Genomic DNA, 15,335 nt, shown 5'->3' on the forward strand with positions numbered 1-15,335 from the left:
GTTATGGTTCTTGACACAGATGTTTATAGACAGAACCCACCCCTCTTCTTTACACACTAACAGGAATCTTATTCCTGAGAATTTTTATTTATAATATCCCAATGGAATGTAATTCCAGATTTTGAATCCTTTATTTCAAAAGTTTGTCTGTTTAGACTTGGCATCTGTTATGTTTTTTTTTAAAACATTGAACATATTTTTCTTAAGTTAATAAAGGAAGCTGATAGAGTCAGCTTTCAATTTTTTAAAGTTAAAAACGAACCTTTAAAGTCATTGATAGAGTAGGCTTTTAATTTTTTAAAGTTAAAAATGATACTTTAAAGTCATTTAACTTAGTTTTTTTCATTTCAATTGTTTGTACACCTGACATAAAAAAAGGTCATCTTAACAAAAATATTTGTTTGCCCCCCTCCCGACCTACTGGCTAAACGTTTTAAAGATAGCTGTCTCAGTACCTTTTTAAACTTGAAGAAACGGTAATTACATGTATCTTCTTTTTTATCCCATCAACAAGAATATTGAAATTTCTGGAATAAGAATTCCTATCTACTTGATTCTTCCGACCCTCATTTTTACCCCGGATTCTCGAGAATTTTTCACTCATGTAGAGACGCCACCGCTTGCTGTTGGAGATAGCTGCAAATATTTTGTACTATATTCGGCACTAACGGTCAAATAGCAGTGATGAATCTCTTTCGTGCCAGCACCTGCTGTGACACAGGACCTAGTATTATACCGTCTCATCCGAGGGAGCGGTCTTAATGTCCCACAGTGAGATACAAACACCCAATACACTGGACAAAATTGCTAACACACCACCTAAAAAAAATTAAAATTCATACCCTAAAAAGTTGTTTTAGTTGTATTTAATATTTAAATAGGCGACCTTAGTTATAAGTTAGACATTTAAAAACCCAAACGAATTAATGGATGCAATGTTAACTGAAGCGTAGCTGTTCTATAGAAATGCTTAAAATCGTGCTCACGCTGTTTGGAAGAATAAATCTTTACTTTCTTTTCTGTGTTCTTATTATTGATACATGCATTCATAAAAACTCACAAATAAACCGACGGGGTATGCGGCGTTTGACCACAGAAGAGCGTGGCAGGGCAGTTAACCGTGCTTGAAATGTATTAGCAGCAAAAGAAAGTTAGGCAAAATACCATGATGGACGTAAGAAAGTACATCTGACCATTTTTATCTTTACAGTGAATGTATATTGACTTTACAAAGTAAACATTTGACCAAAAGAAAAAGAGAGGGGAAAATGCAATGGCAAGAAAAGTTTTAAAGTTCGTTAGTTATTAAAACAAATCAATGATCCTACAAAGAAGACATTTTGATATATACTTAGTAGCTTGGGCAATCATTTGATTAAAATTTTCATCGGAGGTGTGGATAGTGTGTATTCACAGTTCCCAATTTCTAATTTATTTCAATTTTCCAATTCATTTTTCATTAATAAGCATATAAAAAGTCTGTACTTTGTAAACAATAATTAAATGCTCCGAATACTCGGCTATCGTTCGAATAATGCAATCGAATGTTCAGCTAAGGAAAATTAATATTTTGACATCCCTAGTTGCCACACAAGTTTCTCTGAAGCGTTGTTTTAATTTTGTATGAGGGGATAATCTAGATTCTACATGTATACCAAAACAGACTGCGTAAATTAAATAAAAGTATCATTCAAGAATTTTGTATATAATAAAAAATAATACATTTATAGTTTATAAAAGTCAGGGATAGTTGTAAATTGTAAATACAAAGTAACACTTAAAACACTTAGATGATTAATAAAATGATATGAACTTGAAGATCAGGATAGGCCAGGAAAACAGGATTACAAGGATTATGCTTGGTTTCTAATTTGTATATGTCACGACAGCCGTCGTGCTCTGTCCAGTCAGACACAACAAGATTTTTTTCTATGTACAATTTTTTTATCTATATATATAAAATCAATAAAAACAATATTCACAACATATTTTTAAAGATATTATTTACAATAAATAAAACTTAAAGTCTCTTATAATCCTCAATAGCATCCTAGTGTTGGCTCAGAACCACGTCCACGCAGACACGCCCCGTTTCACGACGGACTCCCGCCAACTGGCTCCCAGTGGGTATCCCGGTCTGGTTAAGGTCGTCACCAACACACACATGGCTAGATCATAATTGGATTACATCAGGAACCTTTAAATTAAATAACATTTTTAAGTCACAGGTTACGTATACAAAAAGAAAACTCAAGTCACCATTGACTACAATTTCACTAATGGCACACCATACAAGAGTATCGGTATTTCTAACCAAACACTGTCAAATACAAAGACAACGTTAAGAATATTTACAATATCTTAACAAAAGTGGTTTTAACAATTAAACCCACAACACCGACTTTATAAGCGGCAAAACAAAATAGCCTATGTGCGTACATAACATCGTACATTGCACCAGAAATAGAACAATAAACGCATGAGTAACTCTACCCAGCAAAACCTGTATACGTAAATAGTAACAAAAACATTACTTAACTCAAGTTCTTAAATAGTTCTACGTTTTAAATGTATTACTCAAAAACTTACATATAAAATAAAAAACAAACTTACCCCTTATGGAGAAATGGTTACCGTTGAAAAAAGTATTTATCTACTCATCTTGGACTGTACGTCAAGCTTGTAAATCTATGAAAACGTGGACCCCGGCTACTTGGTCAGCTATGCAGGGATTTAAATACCTCCTAATACAATAGGTCGTAACTGACCAATACCTGCAAAACTTAACTGAGGTTCAATGAGGTAACAAAAGTATAGAGGTCCAGTAAACGGTAAATAAAATAAAAACCATAAACATAATGTAAATACAATTAAAATTAAATATTAATTGTGACAATATCTCCCCAACATAAGAAAGTTCAACGAACTTTTGAAAAAAACACAATCAATAATGGCATAAATTCAACTATACATAATTATATACATATCTAAATTCTGCTTAGACAATCAGCTCCTACATTTTCAGTACCCTTGATGGAAATAATGCGAAACCTGTAGGGTTGCAGAAGTAATGCCTAGCGCATCAGACGTGCATTAGACACTTTGGCTTTGGTAAGATATACTAGTGGTTGATGATCTGTCTCTAGTAGGAATTCCTTACCATACAAATACCTGCGGAACTTTTGAACTGCCCAGATTATCGCATAGCACTCTTTCTCGATTGTAGAGTAATTTACCTGACATTTGGAAAGTTTCTTGCTAGCGTATGCAACAGGTTTCTTCACACCATCTTCGTACTGCATCAAAACTGCCCCAACACCACGATCTGACGCATCAGTTTGTAAAACAAAGCTTTCATTCAAATTAGGTAATTTGAGAACTGGTGTTACCGTTAAAGCTGTCTTGAGAGTGATGAACGCATTTTCCTGCGGTTCTTTCCAAATCACTTTGTTCGGCTGGCCTTTCCTGGTAAGATATGTTAAAGGCGAAGCAATAGCTGAAAAATTCGGAATGAATTTACGATAAAATCCTACCAGACCTAAAAATGATCGCACTTGTTTCTTTGTTGAAGGTTGGGTAAAGTTGTGAATGGCGGAAACTTTGTCAGGAAGAGGTCTAAGTTTTTCATTTCCTGCAATATGTCCGAGACACTCAAGTCTCCGGTAACCAATAAAACACTTACTTGGTTTCACAGTCCAATTCGCCTCACGAAGTCTTTTCAAAAGTTCCCGAATCACACTGACATGTTCCTGAAATGTTCGAGTGTACATAATCACATCGTCTATAAAGTTATCCACACACTGCATTCCATCTAAGAGCTTACGCATCAGGCGACTGAAACTTGCGGAAGCGTTTATCAAGCCAAAGGGCATCAACCTGAATTGAAAAAGACCAAGTGGCGTCTGGAAAGCGGTGATCTCCTTTGCTGCAATCCAATGATAGCTGCCAGTATCCCTTAGATAAATCAAATTTGGACACATATTTACAGCCAGATAATTGCACATAAATATCATCAGCATTTGGAATGGTTTCTGCATCGAAAACAGTTACTTTATTAATTGCACGAAAATCGATACAAAACCTGTTCGAACCGTCCTTCTTTTTCACGATGACTATCGGGGAACTGTATGGACTCGTCGAAGGCTCGATCACATCGGCTTCCACCATCTTCCTTACCTCGTCACAAACAACGTCTTTTGAAGTAAACGGCAGAGGATAAGGCTTAGTGCGATTAGGCTGGTCACTAGTCAACTTGATATGATGAACTCCGAGATTCGTCAAACCAGGTACATCTGATAAAACATCTGAAAAATCCTCTAGTAATGTCTTGACTTCTGCTTTTTCATTCTCAGATAGTTCATCACTTACTTTCACATCTGCCGGTCCCTCCTTTTTCGTTTCTCCTGGAGAATCACACAACAGCTCATCGTCGCTTCCTCCATCATCATCTAGATCGAGTACTGCGGCGCCTACAACACCTAGAACACCTGTCTCATCATTACTCTCGTTTTCTCTGTCAATGTACAACTTCAACATATTTGCATGAAATGTTTTGATTTTTCCATTCACGTTAATTCTGTAATCAACTTTTCCTAGTCTCTCTATAATTTCATATGGACCTTTCCATTGCATTTGTAATTTGTTACTTGCAGTTGGTAAAAGAATAAGAACTTTCTCACCTTTTGACATTTGTCTGTTCCGCGCTCCCTTGTTGTAATACTTCCGGTATTTCTCTGACGACTTCTGTAGATTCTCTCTCGCTAATCTGCACGTAGCTTCTAGTCGTTCCTTCAAATCAACAACATACTGGTATGTAGTTCTAACCTCTGAATCTGCTACTTCTTTAGTCCACAACTCTCTCAAAATCTTCATAGGTCCTCTAACTTCGTGTCCGTAAACCAATTCAAACGGTGAGAATCCTAGACTCTCCTGTGGTGCATCACGGTAAGCAAACAATGAGGCTGATAGATACTTATCCCAATCAGTAGGACGTTCCGCACATAACCGTCGGAGTATCTGCTTCAATGTACCGTTGAACCGCTCGACCAGTCCATTGCACATGGGATGGTACGGTGCCGTTGTTAACTGTCGTATAGAAAGTAAACGACTAACCTCTGTCATCAGCTCGGATGTAAATTGTGACCCCATATCCGTGAGCATTTCCTTTGGTACTCCTACTCTACAAAATACATCTACCAGAGCCTCAGCGACTCGTTCAGTGTCAATTCCTTTTAAAGCAATTGCCTCTGGATAACGGGTAGCAAAGTCAACAATAGTCAAAATGTAACGGTTACCCTTACTGGTTGCTGGCTGGATAGGTCCTACCAAGTCGACAGCTACACGTCTGAACGGTACCTCAATGATAGGCATATCTCCGAGTGGAACCTTTGTAGTCCTGCCTTTCGGAGTGGTCCGTTGACAGATGTCGCATGATCTGCAGAATCGACGTACATCCGCTTGAACTCCCGGCCAATAAAATTCTGCAAGGACTTTGCTGGCTGTCCTGGAAATACCTAGGTGACCTGTCATAATAGACTCATGAGCAAGCGAAAGAACTTTAGTTCTATATTTCTTTGGTACAACTAGCTGTGTAAAACGTTTACCATTCTGATGTTTATCTGACTGGAAGACACGATAAATGATACCTTTCTTACGAATGTAAGATACCTTGGAGTCGTCGTCTTGTCCTACCAAAGAGCGTATCTTGGTTAACGTCTCGTCTTTCTCCTGTGCTGCCTTGATGTCGTCAGGACATATATCAGCGTCGATAATTTCTGGAACATGAAGAGATTTAGTCTTCTTACCTTCCTTTTGAGCTTGTTGCCTTGTCACTACTGCATGTGCTTGATAAGGTTTCCAGTTTCTATCCGGATCCTTTGGATCTCTTGAGTTGGGGATGTTCCCGATGATCAAGGAATACAACGGATTCTCTAAACACCAAGCGTCTATTTCACCCACAAAGTAAGGAGTGTCTATTTTCACTCGCGCAACAGGTGCTTGAATTCTAGATCCGTCCGCCAGAACACAAATTCGGTGATTTCCTGTAAGCTGAACATTATCTATCAAATCCCTACGAACTACAACACCGTTTCAACCAGTGTCTCTAAGCACTGTCACAAAATGTTCATTTAACTTGCCCTCACATGTAGGCATATCTTCTAGAGATGCACTAACGTTACAAGATGAAGTGTTTACAAGGTCCATCGAACTTGACGTCATCGAAAATGTTGATGTGTTTGTAAAAGAAGTAAAAGTTCCACACTTGCCTTGTAATTCTGAGTTCTTTGCCGTAGATTCCTTTTCTGTACGATCGACGACAACATTCACTGAGTTCCGGTTCTTCCGAGTCTGGTGGCACTGAGACGCTATGTGGCCCAGTCTGTCACACTTGAAGCAACGAACTTCTTTCTTCATTGGAGTTTTCATGGGTTGAAACTTCAATCCTGGCTTCTGATCTCGCTGTTCCTGTTCTCCCGATGCCTGACTTTTTCCTGGAGAGTTCTCTTTCTTGCTAAAATGAACTAATGTCTGAATGTTAACATGCCTTGCCTCTCTAAACTGATCTGCTAAATCACACATTTCTCTGATGTTTTTCGGTATGCGTTCTTTCAAAAACAATGTCAATTCTTTGTTACACATAAACAGAAATTGATCTCTGAGTATCATATCGTAGAGGCCATCAAAAGTCTTGTTAACTCGACCAAGTTCAATCCACCTATCGAGATAACTACCGAGACGAACAACAAACTGTGAAAAAGATTCCCCTACCTCAGGTCTGCTCTTACGGAACTTTTGACGAAATCCATCCTCCGTCTTTTCAAACCTTTTTAGTAACGCCGTCTTCAAAGCATCATAGTCCAACGCTTTCTCCTGCGGCAACAGTGCATACACATCCAGTGTACGACCTCTGAGTAGTGCGCTCAAGTTAACAGCCCAACTGTCAAACTTCCATTTCTGTGCTGCAGCATACCTTTCAAAACGTCTCAAATAAGAATCAATATCATCCTTAACTTCATCAAATACAGGCATTTTTGGAAACTTTGCATTACTAGAATTTTCTAATTTCGTTTCTGACTCCTTTACAGCTAACTTTTGCTCTAATGTTTGAATAGTTTGCATGAATTTACTCTCAATCTCTTCCATACCTTTCTTTTCCTGTAGTTTGAGTTTCTCAATTTCAAGTGCTTCTTTACTGAGATGATACTCCCTATCCTGCTTCTCTTTCTCCCGTTCAGCTGCTCGTAGCTCACGCTGATGTGCCTGTTGTTGCTGTATAAACTGCTGCAAGTCCGCACCAGTCAAGTTCAGACTCTGTCCATATTCTGCAAGTTCTTTCAATGTCGACATTGTAATAGAACTAAACACTAACCGACTAAATATGAAAAATATTACTACAAACCAGTAAAACAACATTGATTTTCAAAACAAAAATGAAATCTGAAAAATCTTTCTCAAAAATGCGTATACTAGTATCTCAACAGATAAATTAAGTATACAAACTCAATTCATACGAAACAAAGCAGCAGTAACCTAGCTTTCTCCATTTGGGGCTCCATAAATAAACCAAGTACTTACACCCTGAGACTGTCAAAAATCTACAAAATCTTTCACTGCAAAATACAACAAAAATGATTAAACAAAAAATAGCATAATTGTAATATACAAAAATACTCCTGACTGAACAGACTAATCCCACTTCTGACACCAATTTGTCACGACAGCCGTCGTGCTCTGTCCAGTCAGACACAACAAGATTTTTTTCTATGTACAATTTTTTTTATCTATATATATAAAATCAATAAAAACAATATTCACAACATATTTTTAAAGATATTATTTACAATAAATAAAACTTAAAGTCTCTTATAATCCTCAATAGCATCCTAGTGTTGGCTCAGAACCACGTCCACGCAGACACGCCCCGTTTCACGACGGACTCCCGCCAACTGGCTCCCAGTGGGTATCCCGGTCTGGTTAAGGTCGTCACCAACACACACATGGCTAGATCATAATTGGATTACATCAGGAACCTTTAAATTAAATAACATTTTTAAGTCACAGGTTACGTATACAAAAAGAAAACTCAAGTCACCATTGACTACAATTTCACTAATGGCACACCATACAAGAGTATCGGTATTTCTAACCAAACACTGTCAAATACAAAGACAACGTTAAGAATATTTACAATATCTTAACAAAAGTGGTTTTAACAATTAAACCCACAACACCGACTTTATAAGCGGCAAAACAAAATAGCCTATGTGCGTACATAACATCGTACATTGCACCAGAAATAGAACAATAAACGCATGAGTAACTCTACCCAGCAAAACCTGTATACGTAAATAGTAACAAAAACATTACTTAACTCAAGTTCTTAAATAGTTCTACGTTTTAAATGTATTACTCAAAAACTTACATATAAAATAAAAAAACAAACTTACCCCTTATGGAGAAATGGTTACCGTTGAAAAAGTATTTATCTACTCATCTTGGACTGTACGTCAAGCTTGTAAATCTATGAAAACGTGGACCCCGGCTACTTGGTCAGCTATGCAGGGATTTAAATACCTCCTAATACAATAGGTCGTAACTGACCAATACCTGCAAAACTTAACTGAGGTTCAATGAGGTAACAAAAGTATAGAGGTCCAGTAAAGGGTAAATAAAATAAAAACCATAAACATAATGTAAATACAAGTAAAATTAAATATTAATTGTGACAGTATACTTTCCTTTATGATAGAGAAAAAATTCCTAGTTTGTACTGATACATGCAGGCAAAGTTGTTGAATACAAGACGTTTAATTCCATCAATCTATGAGTATAACTGCTAGGAAATCAAAATTTCATTATGAAGTCTCTCTTTTAATTTTTTTATGTGAAATGTGAAGATAACAAACATTAATCAAATTAAAAAATACACGTTTGGGACAGAAAACACAAATTAAAAAAAAAAAAAAAAACTAAAAATTGGGATAACGTCCTTTGTCTCTGTCCCTTGTATTATCCCCCTGTCTTCTGCCATTTGTGGTCTATAGGAAGATATATATTGACATTACTGTGAGACACTTGTGTAAAATTATAGCATATTTAAATTAACTGGAGTTATACCTTTAATATAGCTTTAATTCGCATTAATTAATACTCTGAATTTTCTGGATTATAGTTTTAATATTTTTCATTTATAAACAACAACATTGCCACTTTTCAAACACAATAACGACGTTCAGAATTTCCCAACGTTATATAGCAAAGCACAACAAGAAATGATTCTTTTAACAGCTTGATTAGAAATATCGCAGATCCTAACTGTCAACAAACAAATCAAATTACAATGCTTTGAGTCTCCCATAATATGGACAATAGGCATACCTCGTCATACCTCATCATTCTGACAAAATCTTTCATGAAAGTTACAATAATGCTGAATACTTTTTATATTAGGATTCATTTCTCAAACATGGAACATAGTAACGTATCAAACCGTACAAAACTAGGCAAAATTATGAGTTTAATGATATGTTATGAACATATCTGCACGATCCATTTCAGTGATCAATTGAAATGATTGGTTTATTGCTTAACTGTACATACACGTTTTCTCCATCGAGCATTAAAAAAAAACGATAGGGTTGTATTAAAGTATCCTGTGATGGTGAAGTATTAAAACAGTCGGAAACAAAATCTGCACTCGTCTGTAAAACAGGAAAACCGTGCTTGAATTGTATTAGCAGCAACAGAAGGTTAGGCAAAATACCATGATGGACGTAAGAAAGTACACCTGACCTTTTTTTCATCTTACAGCGAGTTCATTGTGCATATTGACTTTCAAAAGTGAACATTTTACCCCAAGAAAAACAGAGGGGAAATGCAATAGCAGGTAGGAACATTTTTTTTGTTAAAAATCTTCTTGGAATGATCCTTGATCCTGGAGTATTGTTGAATATGAAAAACTGACATTTCTGTAATGATATAACATAAGGTTCTTGACACAACTGCTTGTAGACAACAACAATATTTTACTTTACTAAGTGAACATTTCCCCCAAAGAAAATCAGAGAGGAAAATGCAATAGCTGGTAGGAAAATTTATTCTATTACATATTTTATTGAAAAGATTGTTGATCCTGTATAATTGTATACGATCTTAAACTAAAATGCCTGTAATGTTATGGTTCTTGACACAGATGTTTATAGACAGAACCCACCCCTCTTCTTTACACACTAACAGGAATCTTATTCCTGAGAATTTTTATTTATAATATCCCAATGGAATGTAATTCCAGATTTTGAATCCTTTATTTCAAAAGTTTGTCTGTTTAGACTTGGCATCTGTTATGTTTTTTTTTAAAACATTGAACATATTTTTCTTAAGTTAATAAAGGAAGCTGATAGAGTCAGCTTTCAATTTTTTAAAGTTAAAAACGAACCTTTAAAGTCATTGATAGAGTAGGCTTTTAATTTTTTAAAGTTAAAAATGATACTTTAAAGTCATTTAACTTAGTTTTTTTCATTTCAATTGTTTGTACACCTGACATAAAAAAAGGTCATCTTAACAAAAATATTTGTTTGCCCCCCTCCCGACCTACTGGCTAAACGTTTTAAAGATAGCTGTCTCAGTACCTTTTTAAACTTGAAGAAACGGTAATTACATGTATCTTCTTTTTTATCCCATCAACAAGAATATTGAAATTTCTGGAATAAGAATTCCTATCTACTTGATTCTTCCGACCCTCATTTTTACCCCGGATTCTCGAGAATTTTTCACTCATGTAGAGACGCCACCGCTTGCTGTTGGAGATAGCTGCAAATATTTTGTACTATATTCGGCACTAACGGTCAAATAGCAGTGATGAATCTCTTTCGTGCCAGCACCTGCTGTGACAGGACCTAGTATTATACCGTCTCATCCGAGGGAGCGGTCTTAATGTCCCACAGTGAGATACAAACACCCAATACACTGGACAAAATTGCTAACACACCACCTAAAAAAAATTAAAATTCATACCCTAAAAAGTTGTTTTAGTTGTATTTAATATTTAAATAGGCGACCTTAGTTATAAGTTAGACATTTAAAAACCCAAACGAATTAATAGATGCAATGTTAACTGAAGCGTAGCTGTTCTATAGAAATGCTTAAAAATCGTGCTCACGCTGTTTGGAAGAATAAATCTTTACTTTCTTTTCTGTGTTCTTATTATTGATACATGCATTCATAAAAACTCACAAATAAACCGACGGGGTATGCGGCGTTTGACCACAGAAGAGCGTGGCAGGGCAGTTGGTATGGTCTCTGCAGGATGTTCCTTCAGAGAGGTAAGTTAAAATGTAAATAATTTAACGATTGCCTATGATATTGGCTGAAACATGATTCAGCAAGCTTATTTAATGCCAAAAATGTCTTTCTAGGTAGCCACAGTGTTTAATAGGCACCACACATCAATTGCAAGGATGACCGGAAATTCGTGCAAACCAGAAGTGTGGGGGACCGAGCAAGAATTCCAAAGCGCCGGGTAACTACTAGGGGACAAGACAGACCCATCGCATTATCTCACTTGAAAGACAGAAGCACCACGGCTGTTGCAACATCAACGATTATCATTGGTAACCATCAACGCAACATCAGTGCGCAAACAGTGCGAAATCGGCTTAGAGAGGTTGGTTTGCGGGCTAGACGGCCATTTGTTGGTGTTGTATTGACTCGAAGACATCGACAGATCCGCCTGCAGTGGGCAAGACGGCATTTGAGATTTACTCGAGCTGATTGGGCAAATGTCTTACTTATCGATGAAACAAGGTTCAAATTACGGCGTTCGGATGGAAGATTGAGAGTTTATCGCAGGAGAGGCGAAAGGTACACTGCACCTTGTGTTAAAGAAAAGGGACAATTTGGAGGAGGCTCTGTAATGATCTGGGCGGGAATTTCTTTACACACAAAGACTCAGGCGATAACTGTGAATCAAAATTTGAATGCTCAGAGATATCAGGATCTCATCATCAGGCCTTGTGTAGTACCACATGTGCAAGCAAATCGTGGGATGGTTTTTATGCAGGACAATGCTCCGTGACATACTGCAAGGACGACAAGAGAAATGCTGCAGAGGAACAACATCAGGGTTTTAGAATGGCTGCCGTGTAGTCCAGATCTTAACCCAATTTAGAATTTGTGGGACGAGGTGGATAGGCGAATTCGACGACTTCGTGCTGAACGAAATCTTGCAGAACTACAAAGGGACATTTTGAATGAGTGGGACAATGTGCCACAAAGACTTTTACATAATTACATCAATTCTATGAGGCAAAGATGCGTAGCTGTTATCCGAGCAAATGGAGGTCATACCAGATATTAAAGTGTGAAACTCATAATGGGGGTACCAATGTTTCATAAACTGTACGCAACTCAACTGTTCAATAAGTTTGCAAAAAATCATGTTTTATTTTCAGTATTATAATAAACTATTATAATGATATACTAATAAGATTTTGTTGCGATCAAATTTAAAACAATAAAAAAAATTGTAAGTGGTGCGTTAGCAAGTTTGTCTAGTGTATAAGGATCAAATCCTTACTTTGTGATTCTAGAGCAGACGTTCTAATCACTGTGCCACTGCGTCACGCGGGCGAGTTAATAAAATGACACGAAGCGTTAAAATAGACAAAAACAAAAGCACTGTCATGGAAATACTATTAAGAAATCAACGAAAAATAGACGTGTACAAACAGATGCCTTTTTTAGTGATTATTTTTTGTTAAACTATAATATTACCAGATACATATTTATATATACAGAAAAATATATTGAATGTCTAGTTAAGTCACCTTATTTCAAATCATGTGACATATGCATATAATGTGTACTACATGGAGGTCATACACATATTTCCATATTGTAAGGACATACCTTTTTTTCAATTACAAGAAATAAGTTATAAATTATTTCTATATATCTTGTTCTCTTGAAAAATGTTGTTGATTTAGATAGAATTTGATGTAACGTAGCTCGAGTTGACATACGTGTTTGTGACCGTTACAAAGAATTATTTGTATTCATCAAATAATGCTCTCGATTTTGGGACACCAGCAGCACTTTACGAGTTTAGGAAAATATCCTTTTTAATGTTAACAAAACGGTTAAGATCTGTGAATAGTACGTCCTTGCAAAAAGGTCATTTAATTGGACAACTCGATGTTAATCAAGCAAACCCTGCGCTTAAAATCACGGAAATATTCAATACATTTTCTATATTAAGAATGACTGCACTTAAGGTATGAGAGTTGGATCCCGATGTTTTGCGCAAATTAAAATTCCAAAATTCATTAAATTTATGTTTTATAGGTAATAAACAATGTCTCAATAGCAGGTTTTGGTACTAGTATATTATATTGCATGAAAATATTAAATAATGCCGAGCAACACTAGCTTTTGAGACGGGGGTCTAACAGTTTTGTTTCATTTCTATTGTTATTAATATGCGTACCAGTTTTCAACGACTTTGTTTACATCGAGCCGCAACTTGGCCAATTTTCTTATTTGCTCAGAATGTGTATTTTTACTAAAATGTGGCTCATATCTACTTAAAAAAAATGTTCCAGAACTAGGGTCGAGATAGCTACTAACTTAACAGATCACCGAACATCAACGATTGATATTATAATCACCTTTATCACGTGACCCTCTGCTGTTCGATACGCTAACGCTTTCATTGAAAATTTCATTGTGCTTAAGTCTCTGTTGTGAAATTATCTTTCGCACTTCCAACTTCAAACTATGGGAGATTTTTGCGCAAATTTTAATAGGGTTTGGAGATAATATGTCACTTATTTAACTCTATGCTTTTCATTATGGGTGTTTTGAAAGAATTCTGGTATTGACAGTGTCGACTCACTTCGACTCTATGCATAAAAATATTAAATAATGCCGAGCGACACTAGCTTTTGAGACGGGGTTTTAACAGTTTTGTCTCATTTCTATTGTTATTCATATGCGTACCAGTTTTCCACGACTTTGTTTACATCGAGCCGCAACTTGGCCATTTTTCATATTTGCACAGAATGTGTATTTAAATTTAAAATGTGGCTCATATCTAATTTAAAAAATATGTCTCCAAACTAGGGTCGAGATAGCTACTAACTTAACAGGTCACCGAGCATCAACGATTGATATTATAATCACCTTTATCACGTGACCCTCTGCTGTTCGATACGCTAACGCTCTCATTGAAAATTTCATTGTGCTTTAGTCTCTGTTGTGAAATTATCTTTCGCACTTCCAACTTCAAACTATGGGATATTTTTGCGCTAATTTTAATAGGGTTTTGAGATAATATGTCTCTTATTTAACTCTATGCTTTTCATTATGGGTGTTTTCAAAGAATTCTGGTATTGACAGTGTCGACTCACTTCGACTCTATGCATGAAAATATTAAATAATGCCGAGCGACACTAGCTTTTGAGACGGGGGTCTAACAGTTTTGTCTCATTTCTATTGTTATTCATATGCGTACCAGTTTTCAACGACTTTGTTTACATCGAGCCGCAACTTGGCCATTTTTCTTATTTGCACAGAATGTGTATTTTAATTTAAAATGTGGCTCATATCTAATTTTAAAAAAAAATGTCTCCAAACTAGGGTCCAGATAGCTACTAACTTAACAGGTCATCGAGCATCAACGATTGATATTATAATCACCTTTATTACCTGACCCTCTGCTGTTCGATACGCTAACGCTTTCATTGAAAATTCCATTGTGCTTTAGTCTCTGTTGTGAAATTATCTTTCGCACTTCCAACTTCAAACTATGGGAGATTTTTGCGCAAATTTTAATAGGGTTTGGAGATAATATGTCTCTTATTTAACTCTATGCTTTTCATTATGGGTGTTTTGAAAGAAATCTGGTATTGACAGTGTCGACTCACTTCGAGAAGAACTGGCGAGACAGACTCAGGGCGAGATGACTGAGCAGAGCATCCGAGATATCTACCAACAGGTATGTAACATACACAGGGTACTTAAAATGACAGTGCAATACTGTAGATCACTAAATATTCCTGAGAACTTATTTTCGTGAGATAGTCATTGACTCTTGTTAAGCGAGACAAAATTTTCACGAACTGTGGTCATTGCTCTATATAATCTTTAGGAATTCTTTTATACGTGAGAATGAGATTTTCGCGAGCATACCGTCTCGCTTAATTACTCGAAAATAAACTTCTCACGAATAAATAGTGATTAACAGTACTGTGGATGGAAACATCAATATTGATGGATTACAAGGGTAACCCTTACCCCCGAATCTGCATCCCCATGAACATTTATTTCGTCAGCATATT

The 15,335-nt window shown here is 36.3% G+C and overlaps 1 protein-coding gene across 1 annotated transcript; it reads right to left on the reverse strand.

Moving 5' to 3' along the window:
- Positions 1-4,012: 4,012 nt before the first annotated feature.
- On the reverse strand, positions 4,013-7,413 carry LOC134258617 (uncharacterized). The gene is made up of 3 exons (XM_062741168.1): positions 6,267-7,413; positions 4,082-6,077; positions 4,013-4,031 (listed from the first exon to the last, which is right to left on the reverse strand). The coding sequence occupies exons 1-3, from the start codon at positions 7,411-7,413 to the stop codon at positions 4,013-4,015; spliced, it is 3,162 nt and encodes a 1,053-aa protein (XP_062597152.1).
- Between the last annotated feature and the right edge of the window lie 7,922 nt (positions 7,414-15,335).

This window comes from Saccostrea cucullata, unplaced genomic scaffold (genome assembly GCF_032062105.1).
Source record: "Saccostrea cucullata isolate Sc308-1 unplaced genomic scaffold, CSIRO_AGI_Scuc_v1 ctg12616, whole genome shotgun sequence".
NCBI lineage: Eukaryota > Metazoa > Mollusca > Bivalvia > Ostreida > Ostreidae > Saccostrea > Saccostrea cuccullata.